The 22,728-nt window shown below is 45.8% G+C and overlaps 3 protein-coding genes across 3 annotated transcripts; 2 read left to right on the forward strand and 1 right to left on the reverse strand.

Annotated features, from left to right (window-relative positions):
• The first annotated feature begins 9,943 nt into the window (after positions 1 to 9,943).
• Positions 9,944 to 14,878, forward strand: LOC127343685 (serine/threonine protein kinase OSK1). Its single transcript, XM_051369870.2, has 11 exons — positions 9,944 to 10,096; positions 10,569 to 10,750; positions 11,380 to 11,564; positions 11,802 to 11,984; positions 12,091 to 12,222; positions 12,309 to 12,494; positions 12,951 to 13,040; positions 13,115 to 13,198; positions 13,331 to 13,468; positions 13,553 to 13,774; positions 14,381 to 14,878. The coding sequence occupies exons 2-11, from the start codon at positions 10,579 to 10,581 to the stop codon at positions 14,492 to 14,494; spliced, it is 1,506 nt and encodes a 501-aa protein (XP_051225830.1). The 5' UTR covers positions 9,944 to 10,096; positions 10,569 to 10,578; the 3' UTR covers positions 14,495 to 14,878.
• A 1,301-nt stretch (positions 14,879 to 16,179) lies between these two features.
• Positions 16,180 to 16,737, reverse strand: LOC127343688 (uncharacterized). The gene has a single exon (XM_051369872.2). It carries the CDS (start codon positions 16,669 to 16,671, stop codon positions 16,369 to 16,371), a length of 303 nt encoding a protein of 100 aa, XP_051225832.1. The 5' UTR covers positions 16,672 to 16,737; the 3' UTR covers positions 16,180 to 16,368.
• A 114-nt stretch (positions 16,738 to 16,851) lies between these two features.
• LOC127343686 (uncharacterized) lies at positions 16,852 to 20,853 on the forward strand. Its single transcript, XM_051369871.2, has 10 exons — positions 16,852 to 17,544; positions 17,699 to 17,881; positions 19,018 to 19,137; positions 19,227 to 19,268; positions 19,365 to 19,460; positions 19,537 to 19,626; positions 19,718 to 19,834; positions 19,959 to 19,997; positions 20,088 to 20,209; positions 20,298 to 20,853. Exons 1-10 carry the CDS (start codon positions 17,086 to 17,088, stop codon positions 20,338 to 20,340), a joined length of 1,311 nt encoding a protein of 436 aa, XP_051225831.1. The 5' UTR covers positions 16,852 to 17,085; the 3' UTR covers positions 20,341 to 20,853.
• Positions 20,854 to 22,728: the final 1,875 nt, after the last annotated feature.

Consider the following 22,728-nt stretch of genomic DNA (forward strand, 5'->3'; position numbering starts at 1 on the left):
TAGAATCTATAACACCCGATCATCACGTGATGCTTCGAAACGACGAGTCTTAGCAACGGTGCATACTAAGGACAATCACTTCATGGATATGCGAATATCGTTAGTGCCCCAATAGTTGGAGGATTGGGACGCCTTGCGTCTTCAACCTTCGTACATTCCCATAAAACTTATGAGTTTATGTAGTCTCACCAAATTTATATTCTATCATCTTGCAATAAGGTCTTAGATATCACATATATCTCGTACCTTGATTATTTCTGAAAACTAAATTTTCAGCTCCTTACTTTTCAAACAGATTTGAACTTCAAGTTTCACGGAGACAAGATAACTTTAGGTACTAATTGAAACCATAGCTCTTTGAATCAACAATGTGAGGTTTACTAAAAGTTTGCAATAGGACTTAATCAATTCTTGATTCTTTAACAATACGGTACCAATCCGTAAAGTTTCTTGTCAGATTTTAACAGTATTTCTATCTCAATTATAAGACTAGCGCATAGTAGTAAACGGATGCCAATACTACAAAATTAATTCAAAATACTACTCAGACTATGTTTATGATAATTAGTTCATGTTTTAATCTAATTACTAATGAACTCCCACTTAATACAACATCCCTCATAGTTGTTAAGTGGTACACGATCCAAATCCACTACACCAAAACCGATCATCACGTGAGATGATGTAGCTTCAATGGTGAACATCAACATGTTGATCATATCATCCATATGACTCGTGTTCAACCTTTCGGTTTCCGTTGTCCCGAGGCCATGTCTGTACATGCTAGGCTCGTCAAGCAAACCCAAGTATTCCGCGTGTGCAACATGGCTTACACCCATTGTATGTGAATCGTTGAATCTATCACATCCGATCATCACGAGATGCTTTGAAACGACGAACTGTTACAACGGTGCATACGAGGGGAGAACACTTTATTATCTTGATATTAATGTGAGGGATCATCTTATAATGCTACCGTCGCGTTCTAAGCAAAATAAGATGCATAAAGGATTAACATCACATGCAATTCATATGTGATATGATATGGCCCTTTTGTCGTTGCGCCTTCGATCTTCATCTCCAAAGCACGGACATGATCTCCATCATTAACGGGCATGATCTCCATCATCGTTGGCGTAGCGTCAAGGTTCATGGCGCCGTCTTCATGGTTGTTCACCTCATGTAGCAACTATTACAACTACTTTGAAATACTACTCAACATGAAATTTAAAGACAACCATAAGGCTCCTGCCGGTTGCCACAATACAATAATGATCATCTCATACATATTCATCATCACATTATGGCCATATCACATCACCAAACCCTGCAAAAACAAGTTAGACGTCTCTAATTTGGTTTGCATATTTTACGTGGTTTAGGGTTTTCGAGAGAGATCTAATCTACCTACGAACATGAACCACAACGTTGATACTAATGTTTTCAATAGAAGAGTAAATTGAATCTTCACTATAGTAGGAGAGACAGACACCCGCAAAGCCTCTTATGCAATACAAGTTGCATGTCAAACGAGGAACAAGTCTCATGAACGCGGTCATGTAAAGTTAGTCCGAGCCGCTTCATCCCACTATGCCACAAAGATGCAAAGTACTCAAACTAAAGATAACAAGAGCATCAACGCCCACAAACCATTGTGTTCTACTCGTGCAACCATCTATGCATAGACACGGCTACGATACCCTTTGTAGGATAACGTTGCATAGAAAACAAAAATTTTCCTACCGCGAACACGCAATCCAAGCCAAGATGCAATCTAGAAGATGGGAGCAACGAGGGGATGATCAAGACTAACCCTTGAAGAGATTCCAAAGCCTATAAGAGTAGGCTCTTATTGCTGCGGTAGACGATCACTTTCCGCTTGCAAAAGCGTGTAGAAGATCTTGATCACGATCGGTTCCGGTGCCACGAACGGGCAGCACCTCCGTACTCGGTCACACGTTCGGTTGTTGATGAAGACGACGTCCAACTCCCCGTTCCAGCGGGCAGCGGAAGTAGTAGCTCCTCTTGAATCCGACAGCACGACGGCGTGGTGTCGGTGGTGGTGTAGAAGTCCGGCGGAGCTTCGCTAAGCTATGCGGGCAATATGGAGTGGAGGAGCAAAGCTAGGGTTTGGGAGGGGGTGGCCGGCCACTCAAGGGGGGCAGCCAGCTTATGGTCTTGGGGTGGCCGGCCCCCTCCCTTGGCCCCTCATTATATAGGTGGATCCCAAGTGTTGGTGTCCAAGTCTTCGAATAAGACCCGAAACCAAAACCTTCCATAGGAGGGGGGAAACCTAGCCCAACTAGGACTCCCACCCAAAGGTGGGATTCCCACCTCCCATGTGGGGGGTGGCCGGCCCCCTATGGTGGAGTCCACTTGGGACTCCACCCCATCTAGGGCTGGCCGGCCATGGTGGTGGAGTCCCATGTGGACTCCACCTTCCTTGGTGGTTTCTTCCGGACTTTTCTAGAACCTTCTAGAACCTTCCATAGAACCTTCCGCGACATTTTATTTCACATAAAATGACATCCTATATATGAATCTTATTCTCCGGACCATTCCGAACTCCTCGTGATGTCCGGGATCTCATCCGGACTCCGAACAAATATTTGAACTCCATTCCATATTTCAAGTGCTACCATTTCAACATCCAACTTTAAGTGTGTCACCCTACGGTTCGAGAACTATGCGGACATGGTTGAGTACTCACTCCGACCAATAACCAATAGCGGGATCTGGAGATCCATAATGGCTCCCACATATTCAACGATGACTTTAGTGATCGAATGAACCATTCACATATATTACCAATTCCCTTTGTCTTGCGATATTTTACTTGTCCGAGGTTTGATCTTCGGTATCACTCTATACCTTGTTCAACCTCGTCTCCTGACAAGTACTCTTTACTCGTACCGTGGTATGTGGTCTCTTATGAACTCATTCATATGCTTGCAAGACATTAGACGACATTCCACCGAGAGGGCCCAGAGTATATCTATCCGTCATCGGGATGGACAAATCCCACTGTTGATCCATATGCCTCAACTCATACTTTCCGGATACTTAATCCCACCTTTATAGCCACCCATTTACGCAGTGGTGTTTGGTGTAATCAAAGTACCTTTCCGGTATAAGTGATTTACATGATCTCATGGTCATAAGGACTAGGTAACTATGTATCGAAAGCTTATAGCAAATAACTTAATGACGAGATCTTATGCTACGCTTAATTGGGTGTGTCCATTATATCATTCACACAATGACATAACCTTGTTATTAATAACATCCAATGTTCATGATTATGAAACTAATCATCCATTAATCAACAAGCTAGTTTAAGAGGCATACTAGGGACTTCTTGTTTGTCTACATATCACACATGTACTAATGTTTCGGTTAATACAATTATAGCATGATATATAAACATTTATCATAAACATAAAGATATAAATAATAACCACTTTATTATTGCCTCTAGGGCATATCTCCTTCAGCGGGCACTATTAGTATACTATGCATGAGGCTTGCAACTTGTAAGATATAATTTACATGATACATATGCTTTATTACTACCGTTGACAAAATTGTTTCATGTTTTCAAAATCAAAGCTCTAGCACAAATATAGCAATCGATTCTTTTCCTCTATGGAGGACCATTCTTTTACTTTTATTGTTGAGTCAGTTCACCTATCTCTCTCCACCTTAAGAAGCAAACACTTGTGTGAACTGTGCATTGATTCCTACATACTTGCATATTGCACTTATTATATTACTCTATGTTGACAATATCCATGAGATATACATGTTACAAGTTGAAAGCAACCGCTGAAACTTAATCTTCCATTATGTTGCTTCAATGCCTTTACTATGAATTATTGCTTTATGAGTTAACTCTTATGCAAGACTTATTGATGCTTGTCTTGAAGTGCTATTCATGAAAAGTCTTTGCTTTATGATTCACTTGTTTACTCATGTCATATACATTGTTTTGATCGCTGCATTCGCTACATATGCTTTACAAATAGTATGATCAAGGTTATGATGGCATGTCACTCTAGAAATTATCTGTGTTATCGTTTTACCTGCTCGGGACGAGCAGAACTAAGCTTGGGGATGCTGATACGTCTCCGACGTATCGATAATTTCTTATGTTCCATGCCACATTATTGATGTTATCTACATGTTTTATGCACACTTTATGGCATATTCGTGCATTTTCTGGAACTAACCTATTAACAAGATGCCGAAGTGCCAGTTCCTGTTTTCTGCTGTTTTTGGTTTCAGAAATCCTAGTAAGGAAATATTATCGGAATCAGACGAAATCAACGCCCAGGTTCCTATTTTTCCCGGAACCATCCAGAACACCCGAGAGCCGCCAGAGGGAAGCCCTGGGGGCCCCACACCACACCCTGGCGTGGCCAGAGGGGGGGCCGCGCCGCCCTATGGTGTGGGCCCCCCAGAAGCCCTCCTGCGCCGCCTCTTCGCCTATTTAAAGCCTCCGTCGCGAAAACCCTGAGACGTTCGACGAAACCCACAGAAACCTTCCAGAGCCGCCGCCATCGCGAAGCCAAGATCTGGGGGACAGGAGTCTCTGTTCCGGCACGCCGCCGGGACGGGGAAGTGCCCCCGGAAGGCTTCTCCATCGACACCGCTGCCATCTTCACCGCCATCTTCATCACCGCTGCTGCTCCCATGAGGAGGGAGTAGTTCTCCATCGAGGCTCGGGGCTGTACCGGTAGCTATGTGGTTCATCTCTCTCCTATGTACTTCAATACAATAATCTCATGAGCTGCTTTACATGATTGAGATTCATATGATGATGCTTGTAATCTAGATGTCATTATGCTAGTCAAGTGAGTTTTACTTATGTGATCTTCGGAGACTCCTTGTCCCACGTGTGTAAAGGTGACAGTGTGTGCACCGTGTGGGTCTCTTAGGCTATATTTCACAGAATACTTATTCACTGTTATGAATGGCATAGTGAAGTGCTTATTTATATCTCTTTATGATTGCAATGTATTTTGTATCACAATTTATCTATGTGCTACTCTAGCAATGTTATTAAAGTAGTTTTATTCCTCCTGCACGATGTAATGGTGACAGTGTGTGCATCCGTGTTAGTACTTGGTTTATGCTATGATCATGATCTCTTGTAGATTGCAAAGTTAACTATTGCTATGACAGTATTGATGTGATCTATTCCTCCTACATATGCATGAAGGTGACAGTGTGCATGCTATGTTAGTACTTGGTTTAGTCTTTTGATCTATCTTACACTCTAAGGTTACTTAAATATGAACATTGAATTGTGGAGCTTGTTAACTCCGGCATTGAGGGTTCGTGTAATCCTACGCAATGTGTTCATCATCCAACAAGAGTGTAGAGTATGCATTTATCTATTCTGTTATGTGATCAATGTTGAGAGTGTCCACTAGTGAAAGTGTAATCCCTAGGCCTTGTTCCTAAATACTGCTATCGCTGCTTGTTTACTGTTTTACTGTGTTACTACTGTTGCAATACTACCACCATCAACTACACGCCAGCAAGCTATTTTCTGGCACCGTTGCTACTGCTCATACTTATTCATACCACCTGTATTTCACTATCTCTTCGCCGAACTAGTGCACCTATTTGGTGTGTTGGGGACACAAGAGACTTCTTGTTTTGTGGTTGCAGGGTTGCATGAGAGGGATATCTTTGACCTCTTCCTCCCTGAGTTCGATAAACCTTGGGTGATCCACTTAAGGGAAAACTTGCTGCTGTTCTACAAACCTCTGCTCTTGGAGGCCCAACACTGTCTACAGGAAAAGGAGGGGGAAGTAGACATCAACGGCCACGAGCCGGCGCACTTGCAGCTACGGGAGGCTAGCTGCAACTTCTGCCGCTAGTCCGTGGAGGTCCTGTTCGACGGGCAGGGCAAGATGTACCTGCACACGGGGTGGGACAAGTTCGCCCGTGACCTCCACCTCGAGCCCGGCTGCCAGCTCACCTTCCTGTACGAGGGGGACGGCGAGATGATCGTCAAGGTGTGTATGACATAGCTTTTCACATGATGGCAGTTTTGTTGGAATATGGTAGGATTATTCATGGTTTTAACACATGTCAATGTGTGGCGCCCTTACCACTGGCGCCACATTGCAATGTGTGGCGCCCTTACCACTGGCGCCACATTGCAATGTGTGGCGCCCGTTCCACGGGCGCCACACATGCATGTCTAATTGCCCAAAACATACTGTAAGACAAATCGTCTGGGACTTAGCCGTTTTGGCGAGGCTCTTTGTGTGGCGCCGCTGCCACGGGCGCCACACAAGCATGTGTGGCGCCGATGCCACGGGCGCCACACAAAGAGGGTCGCCAAAACGGCTAAGGACTTATCGTCCGGAGATATAAGTTGGCACGTGTGGCGCCGATGCCACGGGCGCCACACTTGCATGTGTGGCGCCGGCGGGAAGGGCGCCACACATTGACTTGTGTTAAAACCATGAAAAATCCTACCATATTCCAACAGTTTTTTGACAACAAGAAGATTGCACTGAATATGTACCACACATTGACACAGCATAATGGTTCAAATGACAAATAAGGTTCGATGACATCAAGGTTTCAATTACAATAAGGTTCAACGACACGAAGGTTCGAGAAGATGAAGGTTCACACAACATAAAGGTTCGACAACAAGAACATAGGCAAAGGGACATCACTGCGTCGCAAAGGCTCCCTCCCCCCTTGCCTTCTTCTTCTTAGCTTCTTCAGCCAATTCTTCCTTCTCCCTTAAGTCACGAGCCAACTGAACGACCGAATCGAAGAAGTGGTGGCGCTCCTCCGTCTTTGCAGCTTCCGCTTGAGCTCTCTCCTCCTTGATGCGTTCAGCCTCCCTAGCCACCTCCTCTAGGTGCATCCTATTGGCCCTCTCCCTCGCAATTTGCTCAAGTTGGCAGCTCCTCAGGAATTTTATCCGTGCCTCGCGGTCCCGTTCGGCCTTCAGCTTGGCATTCCTCCTCTTGTGGAACAATATGTATTCCTCATACTGTTTTTGCATACGGGCACGCTCCGCCATCTTGTTGTCTTCCTCCTCCTTCTTCTTCCTCTCTAGTTCTTCCTTCTCCTTCTTTCGCACCGTCCTTACCGCCTCCTCCCAAGCGGACTCCTCCTTCTCATTGCCCTCCCATGCTCCCTTCCCCTTGGTGGGTTGAGTTGCCATACCTGTAAACCAAATTGAAAAACCAAAGTTAGTCATGGAATATGAAAATAGAAAGTACAATGCAATTAGTAACTTGGAGACACATACGGATAAGGCCCCGCTACGTATCGTAGCATACTAGCACCGCGACGGCCACCTCTACTAAGCCCTACGTGAATCCTTTGTTGCCTTGGAGCTTGTCGCCATTGTGGTTGATGCCTTGAGGCTTGTTGCCTTGGAGGTTGTTGCGTAGGAGCTTGTTGCCTTGGAGGTTGTTGCGTAGGAGCTTGTTGCCTTGGAGGTTGTTGCGTAGGAGCTTGTTGCCGTTGGGCTTGTGTGCTTGGGGTTTGTTGCTGTTGGGCTTGTGTGCTTGGAGCTTGTTGACGCGTTTGGCTTGGAGGAGGTTGGCGCGTTTGGCTTGGAGGAGGTTGACGCGTTTGGCTTGGAGGAGGTTGACGCGTTTGGCTTGGAGCTTGTTGGCTTGGAGCTTGTTGGCTTGGGGTTTGTTGGCTTGGAGGTTGATTTGAAGCTTGTTGGCTACTTGATGCTTGACTTGTGCTAGCATCATTGCCCTTTGATTTTTTGCCGGATGTGCACTTCCTTTTATTGTGGCCCTTACTATTGCATGATCCACAATTAGTTGGCTCGCGAGACTCTTGGAATAACTTGTTTCCCGAATGACCCCATCTATCCATATCTCCGTGATACCTCTTTGTCTTTCTTCTTCCACGTTTCACAACCTTCCATTCCGGATCTGGCCAAACTTGCACTCCATGATACTCCGACCATTGTGATTGATCCAAGTAAGGAGAAAACCTTGGAGCCCATGTCCTCTTTGTGGCTTCGATTGAGAACTCGGACTCCCTAACGGTGAGCGGGTTATTGTAGTCGACACGTCTAGTGCGTGCCGCTGTGAGCAAGTGGGAGCAAGCCAAATGAAGCAAAGAGGGCCTCCTACATGTGCATTCACATGTCTTTAGGGACACACGGAAAGCCCGGCCTCCATAGCCGTCCTACCATCCACATCTCTCTTGGATAGTGGCCTAGCTCCAAGAAGTAAACTTTTGCCACCATCAACCACGGCTCCATCCGCAAGACTAACATCACGGAACAATGGTACCCGGATATCCCGTCCGGTTACCTTCTTGAAGATCTCGGCTCTTTCGGCTTCCTTAGCCGTGAAGCCATCCTCGTCAACCTCCTCTTCGGGCCCATCATCATCCGAGTTCGACGCATAGCATCGGGAATAAGGAATGGAGTGGTCCATCTCCTCTTGCGTCCAATATTTATCCAAATCACCGATATTGTTGCAATTCATCTCGAAACCATCATCACCATCGTCATGCTCATCATACTCATTATCCAACGGAGGTTGTTGGGCAATGGGAGATTGGACAATGGGAGATTGGGTGGCCTCTTCTTGGCTCATGGGTGGAGGAGTCCTCTCTCGAACGGGGGAGGAGGGCCGGTTAAGGTCAAGCTCGATACGAGCCTCAACCGTCTTGGTTGCAAACAACTCCAACGCCTTATCTTGTGACCCGGCCACCGTCTCCTTGTAAATGGACCATCGTTGCTCGGAGTTGATACGCATTATCTTCCAACGGGTGTGCATTCCAAACCCCACATTATGCCTTCCCTCTAGCTCAACACCATCATTTGGCTCATTCCAATTCAACTCAACCCTAACTTGTGCTACCACCTCCGCAAAGCTAGGGCTAACGTCAAACACCAAGTCAACCTCTTCCGGGTCCGGCTCTATGTTTCCCTTCAAGAAAGCATCCTTCTCCACATGATGAACATGAACAATTCTTTCCATCCCCCTAGCATAATGGGAACACATACACACATGCGTTCATTAGTTATCATAATCAACATAATCTACCCATACAAACTAGCACACTACCATTTCTTCTACTTCAACAACCCTAACATCCAACCAAATCCATCTCCACCCTCAAATCAACCAAATCCACATCTAGGGTTTCACATATACATTGGAGCAAATACACAAAATCAATGGATGAAAAGAGGGGAAATGGAGGAGATTACCTCAAGCAACGAGTTGGGAACGATCTCCACGGACAGATCTGACGATTTGGTGGTTGATTTGGTGGGGGGGAGAGAGGGGGAGAGAGAAAACCGGGCGCCTTTGAGGAGAGAAGAAGAACAGAGGGAGGAGAAAGAAGAAGGGTCGGGCTGGGGGCGCGCGCGCGGCCCAAACTTAAGTGAATGTGTGGCGCCCTTGCCACGGGCGCCACACTTTCAAAGTGTGGCGCCGGCGAGAGCGGCGCCACTCGTGCTGCCACGTCGGATCGGGGTCACCAGCTTAGCGTCGACGGGCCACGTCGGATGGGTGTGTGGCGCCAGGGCCAGGGGCGCCACATGTACATGTGTGGCGCCCGTGAGAGGGGCGCCACACAAAAGGGTTAGATCCGTGAAATAGTTTCGCCGGAGGGTCAGTCTGTGCTTTTCTTTCAGTTTTGGGTTATTTTTTGTGTAAATCGCCCGTAGCTCCAGCTGAAGCGAGTACTCCTACCGACACTGTCGAAGTCGAACCCGTGCCACTCACCTAGCACGAACGGACCGGACCGGGTACCGTCGCATCCACCCCGGCAGAAAACGACAGATGGCGACGGAATCCCTCCCGGGCCCACGCCCTCTGCCCCTTGTCCGCCTGGCCCCCCACCGCACCAGCGAGCCGCACGAATCCACCAGCGCCACGGACGGGCGTCGGGTGGGCCCACCCCGCAGTCTCCATCGCGGCGGGCCCCACGCTGTTGCGGGAATCGAATCTCTCCGCCCTCCCCCGTCTCCCTCTCCCCCTTTCCCCCGGTCCCGTGAGCGACGCATCGCTACCTCTCGCTCTCCCACCCTCCGCGTCCCCGCCGCTCCCCGGGGACCCTCGCCGCCGGCCAGGTACGGGACTCCACCTCGCCTCCTCCCCCTTTCCTCGCCTCCTTCCCCGCTCCCGGCCCGAGAATCCAACCAGGCGCTTGGCTTTTTGGGGGAGAGCCAGTGTTCCTTCTGCTGCTGTTCCGGGAGTGAGCCGGATTCGCTCGCCACCTAACCCACAGATCCGCGACCGCGAGTTCCCGAGCTCAGCATCCGCGCGCTAGTTGCCGTGCCGGGTCTCATGTCCAATTCCGTGGGAACACCCGGAGCTTCTTCTCTATTTTCAGCGAAAATGGGCCTTCTCCTTTCCGAATTAAGCATTTTCGCCTGCTCCAACTCCCCACTACCCGGAAGCTCGGACTTGCGATTCTAGATCTATTTTACTACTACGAGTACTTAAATGGAGCAGCGTGCTTGTTTCCCGCGTCATATCCGTGCGTTTCTAGCATTTGCCTTGTTTCCTGAAGCGTACTTTGCTGTGATTGTTGCGATTAAGGTGGAAGAAGATGGACGGCGGCAAGGACGGCAACCCTCTCAAGAACTACCGTATCGGCAAGACCCTGGGGATCGGTTCCTTCGGGAAGGTCAAGATTGCAGAGCATATCAAGACGGGCCACAAGGTGGCCATCAAGATACTCAACCGCCGCAAAATCAAGAACATGGAGATGGAGGAGAAAGGTTGGTGGTAATCTGATTTCACCTCTTTTGAGCTCACTGACCGAGTATAGAGTTTCCTATTCTGCCTATATATGCCGTAAATTTCCAATGTAACACATAATTTGTTTTTTTTTTCCCGACTTTGTTAGTAGTTCTGCTTTGCTGCTGTAGTAATCATCACATTTCTCATAAATGGAGATTTGGCATAATACTATCTTTATTCTGCTAATAGTAGGTATAAATGATAGACTACTGTTTTTTCAATCTTTGCATCGATTTAGGAAATTGTTATTGACATGAGCAAGCGCGCCAACCATGTGAACACAGCACCGCTCTTGATTATTAACGTTGAATGTGAATTGCTTAATAAAATACCGACTGCTTAGGTATCAAGCACAATGAATGCTCTCATTGTTATTACATAGCTATCATTGTTCATCATCTACAAGGACATATTCGGATAGTACATCCCTTTTACTACTTCAAAAGGAATTTTAAAAAAAAGGATAGTTACTTAAGATGCAACCTAGAACTCTTGTTTCACCCCACCGATTACCTGTCACCTTCTGTTCTTGTTTGTATCTTACATAGTTGCTTGGTCTAGAAGATGAAACACTCCAGTTGAAGATTTTGCGTTGCTTTGTTTGCAGTCAAAAGAGAGATCAAGATATTAAGGTTGTTCATGCACCCGCATATCATCCGCCTTTATGAAGTGATAGAGGGACCAGCTGATATTTATGTGGTTATGGAGTATGTTAAGTCCGGTGAATTGTTTGATTACATCGTTGAGAAAGGCAGGCTACAAGAGGAAGAGGCCCGCCGTTTTTTCCAACAGGTAATCTCTCCGTTATTGTCTTCAACCCTTTATTTTGAAGACTCTACCAAGCGTCCAAGTTTCTAGAGTTTTAAACCAAGCTCTCTGTGCTCTTGTTTGCCGCTTATTGTGATGATGTCTCTGCAATGGCACGTGAAATATAGTTTGCTAGGAAATAGCAGACATGGTAAGAAAGTTTATCATTACACTCAGGCCTTTGTATGTGACAGATTACCTTTTTTCTTTGTCTTGATACAGATTATATCGGGTGTTCAATACTGCCACAGAAACATGGTGGTGCACCGCGATCTAAAGCCAGAGAACCTTCTATTGGATAATAACTGCGATGTTAAGATTGCTGATTTTGGCTTAAGTAATGTTATGCGTGACGGCCACTTTCTTAAGACAAGTTGTGGCAGCCCAAATTATGCCGCTCCAGAGGTATACATCCTTGAACTATTTTTAGACAGAAAGGTTATGAGATCATTGTAGTCTTCTTTCCAGTCTCTCAGGTGTTCCTCTGTATAATGTACTTTCTGTTATTTAGGTTATATCTGGTAAACTCTATGCTGGGCCTGAAGTTGACGTATGGAGCTGTGGTGTTATTCTTTATGCTCTTCTCTGTGGCACTCTTCCATTTGATGATGAGAACATACCCAATCTGTTTAAGAAAATAAAGGTTAGCAAATATCTGTGTAGTTTGCATGTTAACGGTGCATTATATGCTTTTTCTGATGTAGAGAACACATTGCATTTTCCATTCAGGGTGGAATATATACTCTTCCGAGCCATTTATCGGGCCCGGCAAGGGATTTGATTCCAAGGATGCTAGTTGTTGATCCTATGAAAAGGATAACCATTCGTGAAATCCGTGAACATCCATGGTTTGAAGCTCAACTCCCACGATATTTGGCTGTACCTCCACCAGATACTGCGCAGCAAGTTAAGAAGGTACAATTAACACTCTGCATCACTTCCTATATGAAACTAGGTTCAACTTTGATTTAATGGTGTTTCTTTGGGTGCTAGCTATGTGAAATATTCCCCTAGTATATTGAGTCTGTAAGCATATTTTTATATTTTTATCTTGTTTGGGGGGCTTTATTTTGTTAATTTTATGTGGTGAAAGTGTGCCCATCATTTCACTTTATGATTTATATAGTTTTATTTTAGTTATTTTCTGGGATTTGTGAAATGCCCCTTTCCGTTCTGCCATTTTGTCAGGCTATGCATGGGAGGGCTCACTGATTTCTTGAATTGGTAGTATATGTATTGGAGTTGATATTGCAATCATCTGTGTGATTGTTGGAAGCTGGCATACTGTTTTTCCAGTCATGTATTTATGTACCAATTTGGGACGGACGGAAGCATATTGTTTTTCCACTGATGTTGCTCATAATTTTGTAGATTGACGAAGAGACTCTTGGTAAGGTCATCAGTCTGGGATTTGACAAAAACCTATTGGTGGAATCAATTCATAATAGACTGCAAAATGAGGTAATTTTTTTAAAATTCTGCTGTCTGCATATATGTCTGTTATAGTATTGATCATGACTGATTTATCTGTGCAGGCAACAGTTGCATACTATTTATTTTTGGATAATAAGAATCGTACAACAGCTGGCTATCTTGGAGCCGAGTATCAAGAAGCTATGGTGAGTTACTGAGTTCTTTTTGTTTTGTATCCCTCCATTCTACTTTAAACTGCTGCCTGTCCTGTACAATACTGTTTTCTATTTCAATTTAAGGCCATATTAACTTACAGTTTTGATTCCTTTGGCATCAAGGAATCTTCGTTCTCAACCCTTACTCCAAGTGAACCACAAAGTCCAGCACATGGAAATCGGCAACAAGTATATATGGAATCTCCAGTTGGCTTGAGGCCACATTTTCCAGCCGAGAGGAAATGGGCTCTTGGGCTTCAGGTAAGTTGTGTTTAGTTTGTTTTGATGCTTCTGTTAAGTTCTTTCTTATATTTGAATTAACATTTTTTGTATTCATTTTGACAGTCTAGAGCACATCCAAGAGAAGTTATGACTGAAGTGCTCAAGGCTCTGCAAGAACTGAACGTATACTGGAAAAAAATTGGACACTATAACATGAAATGTAGATGGAGTCCTGGCTTTCCTAGTCAGGAGAGCATGAATCATACCAACTATAACTTCAATGCAGAGCCTATTGAAACCGATGACCTAGGCGACAAGTTAAATTTAATCAAGTTCGAAATTCAGGTTAGTTGCAAATCCATCTGTATGCATATGAAAATCTTGGTGCAAATACGGCCATGTGATGCATGAGTACTTATGCCTGTCTTTATATCTGGTGGTTAAACAACTTAGCTCTGTAGCAGACCCTGGACGAGACTCCAGATTAGTCAGTAGTAGTCCCATTGTATTTCCATTTCAGCCTACACACCCGATAATCTTAATAGCAAGTTGTACACACAAGATGATTGGTCTTCACAGTTCACATACACCCTGCAACACTGTTACTTGGAATGTGCGCAATAGATTCAGTAACCCTCAGTTTTCCGCAAGATTGCACACATTTGCTTATAAGGATATCCATCTAATGGTTGCATGTCTCCATCACATGAAAATTTAGACTCAACTCTTCTTATTCATGTCACATCTTAGTTTTTGTTTCCATGTCTACTGTTTCGTTTGTGCACTTGATGGCAATACTGAGCTGCTTCCACCAAGCCACAGCTTTACACATTTCACAAAGCTACATGATTGGAATCACATTGGCTCATTTGTTATGTTACGCATTTTGAACCACATGTTCTCTCCATTACTAGTTTCTGTATACCTGATAGTGCACTCCATCTGATGCAGCTCTACAAAACAAGAGATGAGAAATACCTCCTCGATTTGCAAAGGGCCAGTGGGCCGCATCTCCTCTTTCTTGATCTATGTGCTGCCTTTCTAGCTCAGCTGAGAGTCCTTTGATGCCAACGTGTGCCAGGTTTCCACAGTGGTGCACTCGAGGAATGTTGTACGGAGTATCACTCTAAAGAGATGTAAATAGTATGTTGTCTCCAGTAGATCCAGGTTCTGGAGTATGTAGACATGCGGAGCTGTTGTGTGCTTATTTCGGCGCCTATATGCTGAATTAGACCTGGGCGGGCAAGCAAGAAAGAAGCTACTGCCCCCAGGTTCTTTCCAGCTGCCGCCAAATGCACTAGGATATAGAAGGATTAATCCTATTTTGGCCCCTTGCGACATACTGCTTTTTTACTTGTATGTGCTTTTACTGGCTGTGTCTCTAGACCACGTACCCGAATAATTTCTGCAATTGCAATGGTTAATGAAAGCTGAGATGTTGACGGGTCACAGGTGGTCGCATTTCATGTAACTTTTAAACCGAAGGTCCGAAGACCCAGCTTTATAAATAAAGCAAACGACCGAATGTCAAAGTTTACAACCCAACACATGACTCACGCCACACACGCGCAGCCAACAGCGAAACACCTCACACCTAAGCAAGTCATGTGCTCAGCCCAGCACGACACTAACATAGCGGTAGGATACATAGATATAGAGCCCTGAAGCGGGTCGAAAGTGCTAAGCCGCCCTAGTCCGCGCATGTAGCCTCCTGACCTCGTCCACCGCGAAGTCCAGCAACGCCCGATCCCTCGGTCTGACCAGAACCCTCCAAGACTGCATATAAAGCAACATGTGGAAGAAGGTGTCAGCTGCATTGCCAATCAGTTTCCCTTCAATAGTTAGTTTGTTCCTAATATTCCAGAGGGCCCAGCATTAGGCCGCAAAGGTAAACCATACTAATCTACGAAGGGGACCTAGCAAACCCTGTGCTAAGGCAATGAAATCCCCGACCCCTGCCGGGTTCCAGGTGCATTGTAGGAGCTCCCTAACTCAGTACGTTCATTTGCTTTTTTATGAACCCCGTTCATACTGTCTTCCGATGTAAAGAGGAATCTTTGCCCTTGTAGTAGTATTTTCTTCTGCTGCGTCCATTGATTGCAAATCAATTATTATCCTGAGCGGCTGCAGCATAGCACGAAATATGTCCTATTCGTTCAGTTTCGTATATCAATCAGTACAGCTATGCGATTCAATGAGAATAATGCGGCAACAACCAAGAAGGCATGAACTGTCGGTTAGTACGTGCCTTACAGCAATTTAAAATACTAACTCAACCTGTTTCTGCAAATGCAAGCAATGCTCAGTTTTGGACACCACGACGGCATTCTTTCTACGCGACGGCGATGGCAATGTGGTAGCCTACAATTCAGGTTCAGGCTTGAGTTCCTTGAAGGAGAAAACGTACCAAGCTGAACCTGTTCGCTTCATTGGCAAAGTTTTCGCCTCAAATTGGAAATTGTTGCCATCACCGTCGGCATGGCAGCTCCGCGCTGATCATCGGCTTAAGCTGTCCCGAGGCTTTCCGATCTCAACTATCTTGACCGGTTACAATCTTTGCTGCTAGATGTAGTTTCATCACCCATGCCAAATTCTGGTGTACCATTGTTGGTTTAGTGCTCTCAAACTTGGACGTAGATCTCCATAGCTTGCTTTTCTAAATAGAAATACCGCTCTCTGGTCTTCCAAAAACGAGTATCTCTGAAATCAGCGAGATAGCAGCAGCCAAGTGATCCCGAGAAACATAGAAGTGAATAAAATTTGCCATGTTCCGATCAAATCTTCCTTTACATGACAGTAAAATGCACAGCACCAGCCTACTGATCGCGTAGCGACACTACGAACCACTCGCAAATCTCAGATGCAGCGAGCACTAGAATACAATGGTCCCTCCCTTCCAGGGCACAAGGCGTCGAGAGGAGAGCAGAGCAACGGCGGCGCTACCTCCTGGCGTGCGCGGCGGCGGCGGGCGGGTCGCAGGAGAAGACCTGGTTGGGGAGCCGCCACGCCTCCGCCGCGCCGAAGCACATGTCGTCGAGCGCCTCGCTGCGGCACCACCGGCATCCGCCGCTCGCCACGCACGCGCCGCGCGTGGCCAGATCCCGGCACCCCTCCTCCTCCTCCGCCCGCCCCGACCCAGCAGCAACCTTGCCCGCCGCCGCCGCAGCACCCACCAACGCGGCCGCGGCGCAGGCCAGGAGCAGCGCGAGCACCAGCAGCGCTCCGGATCTGGGCATGGTCATGGAGGTCTGCGGGACGGGTTTGGTCGGACTGGTCTCGGTCAGACGAACGAATATTTGGACACCAGAACCAGATCGCGATGCTCGGTGGGCTGTGGGCTAATTCTCTGTTGGCGCCTCTAGCATTGGGCCGGCACTGGCGCGTAAGTCTCCACTCTCCAGCCCAGGAAGGAAGCCCCCGAACCCGAACCCGCAACTCCCCCTCTGTATTCTGTCTCGGCTCTCTCGACAGGCGGCTGGGGTTTCACGCCGCATCGTCGCCTCCCACTTCCCGCCGACGCCGATTACGTCCTCCGCCGCCTACCGTCGCTGCCGGCCACGTCTACCGAGCTCCTACGCCAGCAGATCGACGCCGCCCATCTCGACCCCGGCCTCCGGCTCGCCGCTGATAACGCTGGGAAAAATCGTTCGATCGAGATGCCGCACGAGAAGCGCGTCAATCATGATCCACTGGGCGACGATGTGGATGAAACGAACACGGCGTGGACGGGGGAGAAGAGGCGCCGCAGTTACCTACCCCAATCACCATCATCTTCCGATGCTCCTACTGCCACCGCCCAGGATCCGATCTCTCATACGCTTTCTGGGGCCGGCGAGGCTGCCAAGGATCACCAGGGCCCCGTTTCAGACATGGCCATAGCCCGGGAGCAAGATCACGCGCTGCTTCCTCCGAGAGCGGACTCGGTAGAGGAGGAAGAAGAAACCCAGGAGCTTTTCGGGCCACAAGTAATGCTCAGCGAGGAAGACCAGGCCAACGATGCTAAAAAATTGCCTCTCGGTGGTGTTCCTCTCGGCAGAATGACGCCGCAGATGAGTTGGACGGAAAGGCTCAAGGTATGGGCGAGCCATGCACGCTATCGTATCGCTTATTACAAGGTATTACCTACATACTGTGTCAATCAGTCACACTAGTACTTTTTAATTATTCTATGCTGTAAAGTTTGCGTCTGTGTGCTATAGCAGCTAATTCAGTCCTTTGGTTTGGCATGTGCGAACAATTCTATCTCGTGATTTTATCATCTACCTGTAGATCGTGAAGCCAGAGTCTGGATGCGAGCTCAAGGATCCGCATGAGTACACAGTGGATGAACTTCGCAAGGAGAGGTACTTTAAATATTTAGAGGATGATGCAGCTTTTGAGTGGTTCTTCAATACCGATGATATCTGGAACCCTCATTTGGATGACTACCAAAAGATGTGCCTTAAAGATCTCGTAAGTTCACTTTCTATATCTATCCTTGAGTCATCCAGCTGACTAGTTTGGTTATATTGATCATGAGTATTCAGAAACGGTTTAAGCACATGCCATTAAAACTGGCGATCAATGATGTGGTTCGTTTTGCTTCATTAATTCCAACTACAGCTGCAATGTTACTAGTACTTGCAGAATATTCTCTGTTGTGGTTTATGAAGTAGTATCGGTTTTGTGTTTATGGCCCCATTATTGTTTGTTTTGTGGCTGCTGATGGAAGGTAGTGCCTGCTGGTGCATTTTCTGAGTAACCCCTTAAAATTGGTCGGTTCTTAGACATTTAATATTTGACTTCAACTTAGGGTAATGCTAGCAAGTGTATCCCACTTGGTTCTTGGTTTTCCTTCCTTGCCTTAGTTATAAGGCCGAGGTTTAGCATTAGAAGATGAAAATATCATGTATCTCATGACTGCAGGGGACAGTGCAAGCTATGGTTTCTCATATATTTACACAGTCTTTGCTATTTTCAAACTTATTATCTGTTACATGATGATAGACTTTGTGCTATTAACTCTTCGGCTGCTGAAACTAGTTGATGTTTCAGCTGCTTCTGAATTGTATCACGTCGATCTCTCACTTCAGATTGACTTGTTGAAGGGAATTTAATTACATGGTACCATTTCTAGCATGCTTGCCCTTACTAGAAGGGAAAAATGTGAATCTTTAGCCAGTTACTTTCATAGACAAAAACACGTCGCCTCACTTCACTTTAGAAATTAAGTATGTCCACTGATGTGCTTTGAAACAGTAGTACTTGTGTATATCATGTTTTATTTTCCTTTTCTATCCTGTGCATAGCTATGAACTCAAATCATTGTTGAATGGACACATGACATTCCTGGTGCACACCGCAGTTATTTATAAACGGAAATTAAAAGTGATGTTATTTGCAGATTGAAGCCAGATCACCTCGAACAGATATTGCTTATCTGTTCTCTGAATGCCATATTGTAAATATTAGAAAACTCAGTTATTAATCGAGACCTCATTTAATTGAAATTTTCAAGTGTGTCTTAGTTTTGAGGTAGTTCCCATCCATCTACCTAATGTCCTATATGCATTTTCAGACGAGACATCTAATTCTTGTCCTTTTTGTAGATGCCTGGTAGGATTGAATCAGAATACCTCAATGCCGATGAGTACCATGATCGTTATCATACATATGAAATGGATGCTGTTTATGTCAAGTACTATGGAGAAATATCAAAGAAAATCAAGGTATATGTCATGTGATCAAGCTGTTGGAATTTGAAATATTACCAGTGGCTTTATTATCTAAACACTGATAGACTTCTATCTTGCAACAGTGGATTGAAAAATTTGTACATCTGGATGAAAGGTCTGTGGAGGTAAGTATGCCCTACAGAAAATCATGAACTATATTCACATTAGTCATATACACATGTATGGTGAAGCACCAGATTATTTACTTCTTTGCACTTCAGTGGAGCGTTATGGGTACTACAGGATGGAGGCAAGCATTGAGAATTGCAACAAATTTTCCCCATATGACTCGTCGTTTAGCTTCTTTTGCATATCGTGTAAGATATCCTCTCGTCTGCTAATTTAGCTGTTACATCACTGGTGATATTCACAATCTGTGTCCATTTGATTCAGGAGTACATTTCTGAGCTGCGGAAGGATGCGACGCTCAAGGACCTAGATCTTGTGTATTTTGAGATCTGGAGACTTGTTGTTAAGGATAATGTTAGCATCCTGCTACGCCAAACGTTTTGTGTACTAAACCACTACAGACCTGCGTTTGTGCATATTTCTTACTATTTTGCATGTATTTCAGAAAAGTTACATGGATGCCGTGAAGTTGGTACATGAAATGGAGAAGTTCCATATGCACAAACGTACAATGGAGGCTCAACTGACCGGGGCTCCTGTCTTTGTGACACTGAAACACATGGCAAGTTGTTCCCTTTATTAATTTGGAGCTGTTTTGCAATTTATAGCTATTTCCTGCGAGTTTATTTATGGTGTCAAACATGCAACATATTGCCAATGTCTAATTTCCTCTGATTACTTTGTAGATTTATGGCGTTATTCTGGAGAGTGACATTGTTGCGAATGTAAGTAGGATAGTGTATGTTTGACATGATGATGCACATGCAGTTGTAATAAGTTGTTTATGTTGGTCTCACATTTTTGTGCAATTTTAGACTGAAGATAATAAAGCTCGGGATTTGTTCCGGAAGGGATTTGCTCGGCTCAAAACAAAAAACATGGTAAAGTATGCTGAGAAAAAGATGAAGATCGCGGAGCTGTTGAATTTGCACAAGAGGTAAATCTCCAGTATGTTAACTATATAACTATTAACCAAGGTAGGGTGCTGCCCGAAGATTTAAAAAAACTTAAGCTCCACCTTGCAGGATTGAGGTTGCCTGTACTGGATATGGGGTAATCAACTACTAGCTAGAGTTGTAGAGTACAAGCAAAGTACTACTCCCTCCGGTCTGAAATAATCGACGCGTCAAAGTACCTACCCCCTGTGTACAGGCGCGTCAATTTAATGCGACCAGAGGGAGTACCTCCATACCCGTTTACAGGCTAATTACGCATTTCAAAAAAGAAGTTTGATTACAAATTTGGTCAACAAAATAGAAGATATGTGGCACAAAAATTATATCATTGAATTCATATTCAAAAGAAGTTTCCAGTAGTATAGTTTTTATGATATATATCTTATATTTTGTTGACCAAATTAGTAGTCAAAGTTTTTTTCGAATACATAATTACCCTGTAAATCGGTATGGAGGGAGTAGAAGTAGTAGCATTAGTAAACTAGATTTTTAGAAGAATCTATTTCCGTGTTAAATGTAGTTAGCTTGTAAGATTTCTCTGTTCGGCTGTGAAAATTAGTAACTTTATAGTTTTCAAGTCCTTTCCGCATTTTGTTACTTTTTGGAACACTGAATTGAATTATATTTTCTTTCCATAACATTCGTGCATGTTTGAGATACTATATAATTAGTATTTAATCATTGAAGGTTTCAGACTAACTAATGTGTTTTATTTAGCTCCACCCATTTCTCAATGGGACAATCTATATTTGACATTTCTCATTTTCTTCTCGAAATTAGTTAGTACAAAGTTTGCCCTTTCTCCTTTTGTTCTGTTTATTTTGTTTCTTGCCAGCAACCTTTCATCGTTTCACATACTGCATCCTTCGTAGTTGTTTTTACTAGAATGCATGGCACCAAGTTTTGATGATGCTTGGGCATATAACTTTTGTGTAAATTTTATGTTCTGCATTGATGGTCCATATTTTCCATTAGAGGAATAAAAAACTGCAATATGGTAGTAAATGAAAATATGTCCTATACAATTAAATTTGATCAGTTACTACCGACTTTGATAGAATTGTAGTACACGCATATCATAAGCAAATACATATATTAAAACTTAGTTCAGAAACAATTGCACTACATAGCTTGCCTCTCCTATGTGTTCATATAGTACTTAACGGTAGGTGCTAGAGAATGATGTTGAATTAAAGTTAGCCGTTCATTATAGTTATTGGTTGAACAATTTTTCTTGGAGGATTAACCGAAATCAATGCAACAATAATGTTTTTCTTAATCGAACTCTGAAATGCAGAGTAGCCGAAGACCTGATGAACAGATTTCTGAAAGGATCTGGCAGGTGCCTGAAGGCAACTAGTAATTTGCCTTCTCTATCCAGAAACTAAAAGAGTATCTCCAGTCGCGTCTCCCAAAACGTCCCCCAAAGCTATTTGAAGCGCGCCGGACTAAAAAAACCGTTCCAGCCGCGTCCCCCAAAGCCGAATTTTGTTCGGCGCGGCCCGATACGGTGTCCGGCGCCCCGAGCCCGTCCCCGTCCCACAGGGGACGCACCGGGCACACCAGACACAACGAAAATTGAGGCGAAGCGGCACGGGTCCGACAAGTCAGCGGCTCAGAAGGTTAAAACCCCGTCGCCTACCTTTGGTCAAACGGCGTTAATGGCGAAGCAGGGACGCGTCTCATCGTGCATGGCCGCGTGGCCGTCCGCGCTGGCGTTATTGCGTGCAACCACCCGCTACCGCCGTTGTACATTAAGACGCCCTGCGGTTCGTCCCAATCTGTCACCGCTCCCAAACCTTCTCGTCGCCGCTGCCTCCCCCCTCCCAGATCTTCTTCTCGCCGCTCCAAATAATGTCGACCTCGTCCTCCCGCAAGATCGCCGCGGCGAACGGCTTCGGCTGCGGCAGCCTAACCGTGGCGGAGGCGTGGGCGCTGTACCACACCCGATATCCAGTCCCGCCGGACATGCGGCTGCCAAGCAGCGGCGTCTGGAAGATGGCCGTGAACGGCATTGGCGTCCCGCCGCCGCCGAAGCCGAGCACAGACCAATGGAGGGATGGCATCAAGGCCCGGTGGGCTCAACTCACCGCCAAGGAACGGGCGGATCCAACATGGGTGGCCAACGACAACGACGAGTGGTGGGCGACGTACTTCAAGCCAAGTACGACGTCGAGATGTATAGCACCGCCGGCCTCGTCGGCGGGCCCAACAGCTAGAACAAGGACGGCCGCGCCCTGTTCTGGGGCGTTCCGGGGCGCACCCTCGACAGCGTCATCCGCGACATTCGCAACGGCACTCCAGGGTTGGAGACGCCGCCGTCACCGCCACCGTCTCCTCGAGGAGGACCACCGCAATGGCAGCCGAGGAGGACGACGTACTCGTCTTCCTCAGGACCGGCCCGATCGACGCCGTCCTCGTCGTACCACTCGGCACCCTACAACGTCCCCAAACACGTGATGAAGGAGGAGGCGGCGACGGCCATCAACACGAGGCGTGG

Source organism: Lolium perenne, chromosome 3, assembly GCF_019359855.2.
Source record: "Lolium perenne isolate Kyuss_39 chromosome 3, Kyuss_2.0, whole genome shotgun sequence".
NCBI classification, from domain to species: domain Eukaryota; kingdom Viridiplantae; phylum Streptophyta; class Magnoliopsida; order Poales; family Poaceae; genus Lolium; species Lolium perenne.

Bases quoted from the DNA above. Each gene is read 5' to 3' on its own strand.
- LOC127343686 (XM_051369871.2), top strand. From the start codon at position 17,086: ATGCCGCACGAGAAGCGCGTCAATCATGATCCACTGGGCGACGATGTG. The intron at 17,545-17,698 runs GTATTACCTACA...ATCTACCTGTAG, and splicing joins ATCGTATCGCTTATTACAAG to ATCGTGAAGCCAGAGTCTGG. The intron at 19,461-19,536 runs GTAAGATATCCT...CATTTGATTCAG, and splicing joins TAGCTTCTTTTGCATATCGT to GAGTACATTTCTGAGCTGCG.
- LOC127343685 (XM_051369870.2), top strand. From the start codon at position 10,579: ATGGACGGCGGCAAGGACGGCAACCCTCTCAAGAACTACCGTATCGGC. The intron at 10,751-11,379 runs GTTGGTGGTAAT...CTTTGTTTGCAG, and splicing joins CATGGAGATGGAGGAGAAAG to TCAAAAGAGAGATCAAGATA. The intron at 13,469-13,552 runs GTAAGTTGTGTT...TCATTTTGACAG, and splicing joins AATGGGCTCTTGGGCTTCAG to TCTAGAGCACATCCAAGAGA.
- LOC127343688 (XM_051369872.2), bottom strand. From the start codon at position 16,671: ATGACCATGCCCAGATCCGGAGCGCTGCTGGTGCTCGCGCTGCTCCTG.